Source organism: Cupressus sempervirens, chromosome 2 (genome assembly GCF_028749045.1).
Source record: "Cupressus sempervirens isolate cs-2001-9-10 chromosome 2, ASM2874904v1, whole genome shotgun sequence".
Lineage (NCBI taxonomy): Eukaryota > Viridiplantae > Streptophyta > Pinopsida > Cupressales > Cupressaceae > Cupressus > Cupressus sempervirens.
In genome coordinates this window covers 280,135,664-280,141,761 of record NC_143119.1, presented here as the reverse complement: position 1 = coordinate 280,141,761, position 6,098 = coordinate 280,135,664, and the positions used below count along the sequence as shown (strand labels likewise).

The 6,098-nt window shown below is 29.9% G+C and overlaps 1 protein-coding gene and 1 non-coding gene across 2 annotated transcripts; both read right to left on the bottom strand.

The window, feature by feature from the left end:
- Positions 1-2,737: 2,737 nt before the first annotated feature.
- On the bottom strand, positions 2,738-3,292 carry LOC149572141 (ethylene-responsive transcription factor ERF017-like). Its single transcript, XM_089815781.1, has one exon. The coding sequence runs from the start codon at positions 3,290-3,292 to the stop codon at positions 2,738-2,740; it is 555 nt and encodes a 184-aa protein (XP_089671907.1).
- A 1,392-nt stretch (positions 3,293-4,684) lies between these two features.
- On the bottom strand, positions 4,685-4,805 carry LOC149572140 (U6atac minor spliceosomal RNA). The gene has a single exon (XR_016361120.1). It is a non-coding gene; the product is annotated as a U6atac minor spliceosomal RNA (small nuclear RNA).
- Between the last annotated feature and the right edge of the window lie 1,293 nt (positions 4,806-6,098).

Genomic DNA, 6,098 nt, shown 5'->3' with positions numbered 1-6,098 from the left:
TGAAATTTCACTAATAGAGAGACCATTTCTAGATTTAATATCAAACAAATCTAAATCTCACTAATTCTCAAGACATCATTCTCCAATTATTACACCAATTATGACCTTCCATCTTGTTCAATTTCTTGTCTACCAACTAATTTTAACTAGTTAATCTATGCTCAACTTGTTTAGTTCATTGTATTTACTTAATTATTATACTATACTTATAAGGAAATTTTATTTAAATCTTTTCATTTTGGTGAATCCTTCCAATCCTATACATCCTAACCCTTTTGTATCAACTTTGTATAAGATATTAGCTCTATATTTTTCTAATATTGCATTTTACATCCATATATAATCGTAACCCTTTCTTTTATCTCATTGTGCTTTATATTCTTTTTTATTAGGGTTTATGCTTTATTATATCTTCCATCCTACCCATAATGATGTACTATATTAAACACCTTTGATATTTTTATTTTTTATATAAAAGTGGAAATTTGAGTTATATTCACCTTTTGTTTATGCCATCTAGAAGAAATGTCCATCTAAACCCTATCATAATAAAAATAATAAAAATTAAGTGTGCATTAATCCTCATGTAGATAACCAAGGCTTTATGTACAAATAAGTTGCATAATTTGATTAATGCAAAATATTCAATACGTAACTAGTATATATTTTTGAGAAAATGTTTTCTACTAAATGATATCCATCAAGAAAACTTTAAAGTATTTATAGATCCATTTACTCCTACATAGGGATGTGCTAGATCTATCTTAACATCTGCATTGACTCCACTATGGCTCCTACTACTACCATGAATTCTCATTGAACATGATCGATGATGTACCACCATTAAGTGTGTATATGTCTTTTCCACTTACCCTACACTTCATGTATTATCTCCTAAAATATGCTTCTCCTTTCATGCCTAATATATTCATGCATGATTCACACTTCAACACATTTTTTCCTCCATTACTACTAGACTTATAATTTCCTAATTACTTTAGTTATCCAACTTACTCATGCATTAAACACCTTGGAACTATCTTTAAATACCATTTTGAACATTAAAGTCTTTATCTAAATCCATCACTTTATGTCCACTCCTCTCATTTCTTATAGACAAACCTAGCAATTCCTATTTAGTCACCATTCTTGTTTTCTCCTAGATACACTCCTACATAAAATATATTGCTTTTAGAAAATAGAATAGATGCAAAACCTACAAATATTGATAGAGTTATGTAGAAAAATACTCCAAAAAATATCTTATGATGTTCTGACATGTGCATTGCCAATCTAATATGTTATATCTTCCATGAATGATAGCAAGGGTTACCCTAATATGCATCTAACTAATTGGGGTATTGCATGCAAATAGAACTTACTTATAATCATAATTATTAACCAAGTTAATTTCTTGCACTTTGATGGATTCTCATAGAGTGCAACTCTTTTCAAGTCCTCATAAGTTTATTTAATGTTTTGATGAGCTCACATAAGTGATTTTATATCATTTCAAGGTTAATATGGGTCAAATAGAGTAATTGTGTGTAATTCATCTAATAGGTCTAAAGATTTGATGCTTACATATTAATGATTTTGTTATTCAATTTCAATCTTTGTGTTCTAAGTTTATTATTTTTCCAAATATTAAATAATTTAACTAAACAATTTCAAGATCATGTGAATTTGAATAGTTTTAAGTTTCTATCATAGATTTTGGTGCACTTGCTAAAAATGTCTAAGCTTAATTCTGTACACAGTATCATTAACATAGTTCACCATGCTTTATATCCTTTTGTGTAAATAAAGGAAAGCAATTTTTAAAGGTTAGTAATACAAATGGAAAGTTTGAATCAATTGTCTAAGATTCTTTTTCTTTAAACAATATGTTCCTAAATTTTTCATTGACATTCAAAAACCCATAAATGTTGTGATTTAAAATTGTTAGATGCTAATCTATTTTCACTCTCATTCATCCATTATATATACCTCTAAACCACTTACATGATTAAAAAATTATAATTGTCATAAAATTAAATAGTAGTGCTACACATTATTTTATTTTACTATCATTGAAAAATGTATTGACAATATTTTCATTAAAATCGATTAAACTAATGATACTAGAAATTTAAATTAATTGTACCCCTTAATTGTAGATTATTCACATAATTTGAGATACATGTTATAAAAAATGAATCTCAATCATTTGTATTGTTTTAATATGTTTTTAAGATTGAGTTTCACTTTGTCTATGCATTTGTAGTAGACCTCACCTACTTTAAATCTTTCTTTAATTAATTATTATTCTCTATAGAAAATGGTACGATTATATATATACCAATCCGCATAACCCAATTTATTTATTTTTATCATTTTTACGTAATTGTAAATACATATTATAAAAATAAAAATAAACCACTCTAAAAATACACAAAAATCCATCACAATATACAAAACTAAATTTTTATGCGAACCTATATAAAGTAATAATAATAATACCCATGCCCCTTCCCAATATGTAAATCTGTTTGAACGGGTCTTATGATAACTTCTGCCACTAGCCATTAATGGAAAGGATGATCCTCCATCTTACACAGGACGCCTAATTCTCTTCACTACATTTTCTTAGCATTCACATCTTTCAGATAAGTGTGCACTGAAAAACAGAAGAACGATTCTGAAAAACTCCAAGGCGAAGTAAAACATATTAAAAGACAGATTTAGATGTATTACATTACAATATGAAGGCAGCTCTTGAAAACTCCCACCACTCAGCTTGATCCAATATGATCCCCCCATGTTGCTGTACAGGCGAAGGAAATCCCAGATTCGCCATTTCCACATCATCCGAGTGTGAAGACGTTCCATTGAGCAATGATTCCCAAAAACCCATTTCAATCTCGCCAGGGATTTCTTCGGAAAATGGGGATTCAACTTGTGAAACACGGCATAACATCTCTCCCACTTCCGCCATAGTTACACCGGGGACTTGGGGGAATCTTCTCAGGGCAAAATTGGCTGCGGCTGCCTGAATGTCTTCATGCCGCAAGAGTGAAGAGGCCGAGGAGATTTCAGTCGGAGATTTGATGAAATTGAAGGTGGCATTCGGGCCTTTTAAGCGGAAGAGAGCAAAATCATAAGCGCGGGCTGCTTCCTCTGCAGTCTCGTAAGACCCCAACCAAATTTTAGCTCTGGAATTGGGGATTCTCACTTCCGACACCCATCTTCCCCACTTTCTCTTTCGAATTCCCTTCATTTTTGGGACTCTCAGAGACCTTGAATTGCCCATTTCCTTTTTCTGTCGGATTGAAAAGAATCCTCTGCGGGGATTTATATAGGAGACGCTGTATGTATATGTATATGTATATGTATATTCAAGTCAAAATTTTACCATATAAAAAAGTCAAATTGACGGTGCACTGACATTTGGAAATGGTCTGCAACTTCATGAAACGTTGAAAATTTGCTTTCTTTTTGGCAAGTTGCAGCTGACTTTCAGTTTTCAAAGTTACTTCTGGAATATTGCCTACTAATTAGATTCTTGTTTTATGTGTCTTCTTTTATTTATTTTCTATTTCGGGGTGAATAAAGTCGTTTTGAGGGACAATTGGATCTTGGTGTATAATGGTGTTGTCAACGATGATTATATTATGGAGTTGTCAAAGATGATTATATTTCTCTAGTGTTTTTTCGGTTTGGGGGGATGAAATACATGTGGTCAATTGCGAGTTTAGTAAGCAAATGGCGTTTTGTATGCAATCTTTGTTTTTTATAGATAGGTGATAATGTTTGATTGATTGAGAATTTTTTAAACATATTTCTGTCAATACTAATTGATAATTTAGAAATTAGAATTTGAAATTCCCAACTTGAAATGTCTGTTACATTTTTTAAAAAATAGACTTTTCAAAAAGGTATTTGTGATTGCTGAACTAGCATAAATGTATTTATGTCTTTTATGCTTTATTATTATTTTATATGAACAATACTCTTGTTTTGTTACTTATTAATATAAAAAAATACAATTATACACATGTTATCCTCTCTTCTAATCTTGACTGCACTCCCTTAATCTTTCTCTGCCTTTAGGTCCCGTTTGGTTGCAAGAATTGTTCAATGTGGGATTCAACTATACTGGAATAAGCTCTATTCTAGAATTCGCGCATTCTGAAAATAAATTATGGAATATCATTTGGAATTTGTTTGATTGTTCTGGAAGAGGAATCGGTAGATGACTATTTTTTGTTTGGTTGCATCAATAAAAATATGAATTAGAATTTTTTTTTTTTTAAATCTTAATATGAATTTATTAAAAATGTTCTTTTGTTAATTTTTTAAAAGTCAAATTAATTTAACATCCTCTTCATTATAAATTGACTTTATTAGTAAGAAGGTATATCATAGCCTTTCGAATTCATTGGATTTAAATCTAGTTATTTTAAAATTATATTCAATATTGTCTATAATTGTTTCCATTATAAGCGTGATTTTTAAATATATATGTTTATTGTTAAAGAAGTCAAAAGTTAAATTTTTTAATTATAAATATTTGACAACATTTTTTAAAATTTTAATTACATTTGAAGAATTTGATTATAAATACTATTGTATGCATAAAGAACATAAAAAAAGTATGTTACATATAACTATAAATTTGAAATAATATCAAAACTAAAATCATTTTATTTTTTAGTAAAATCTGTCAATGACTGATAGCATTAACCGTGTGTGAAGGAAAGTCTGAAGACTATTCCCATCCTTATCAAGGAAGATGTCAATCGTCTCTCCTTTTCGATGAACACAAAGGCTAAATAAAAGATTTATTTGTAAAGATAATTTTAACAGAAGTTTATAATAGATATCAAGTCTGATATTAGTCATTTTGTCATTGATAAAAATCCTTATACAAATTATAGCTATGCATTTTTTCACATACATTCCCAACAAATAAATGCAATTAAAAGGCAAAGAAGACATGGTAAAAAGTAAATTTCAGCCTTCTAACTATTGCAATACTTGCACTTCACTCCATCATCACGCATTGTACTTGTTGTTTGTGCATCACTAGCCCAATCAAGGAATCCACATCCATCATGTCCCTATAATAGAAAATCTTCATTAGTTCCTAATATAATAATTAATTATTTATTACGCTAATTTCTAACAAAATTAATTGTATTAATGTAACCTTTTCCTTATTCAGGCAACACCAAAATTTATGCCTAGGATTTTTTGGTGCGTTAGAGATTTTTAGCAAACAAGGGCCAGCACCACATCGACTTGTTGGCACATTGATTAAAGTCATCAACCCTACAACATCAAAAATACATTAGTTATATGAAAATACACATACTATAATAAAAGCCTTATAAATCACCATACAAAATCTTTATAATCATTATTAAAAGCCTATTTAAATAGCGATTTATGTAACCAAGGAGTCATTCACAATAAAGTCAATCATTCCATCTATTTTAGTGGTGCAAAATTGAAATTCGGTTCGATCATTATATCTAGTGATATGAAATCCTAAACACTTCTTATACATACAGATACATCCTCTGATGGTGCATTAAAATACTGAGGACATTAGACTGTCTATCTACTTTACCAATGGGCCACAAGAATAGTCCCTAACTAAGATACACTGTACCTTTTCACTTGATGGATTTGGGATTGCTTAGTCACTAAATCTTTGTGTTGTGAATGTTCAATGTGTAAGAAGTATTACTTCTAGCTAATGATGCATACACACTATGATGATACATAAGTGAACTTACATGAATTCAACCCTATCCAAGCAATATAATGCTAAGATGGAGTGGCATTGTTGTGATTGGCCTTCCACTTTTTACAAGGCACTATATACCTAGTTTGGAGATTGAGAAATCACAAAAAAATTAATCACATGAAGGGTAGCTTGATAGATGTATGCCTAATAGAAAGTGAAGAACTTTGGATTAATATAAATAAGGATGATCAATTTCTCTTGGTTGATCACCAAAGTACGACATTATCCATAGGAGCCAAACATCACAAGAGATAAAGTGAAATGTTGGTGTAGATATTAGTGTGGTAATAAAATCTAAATAAAA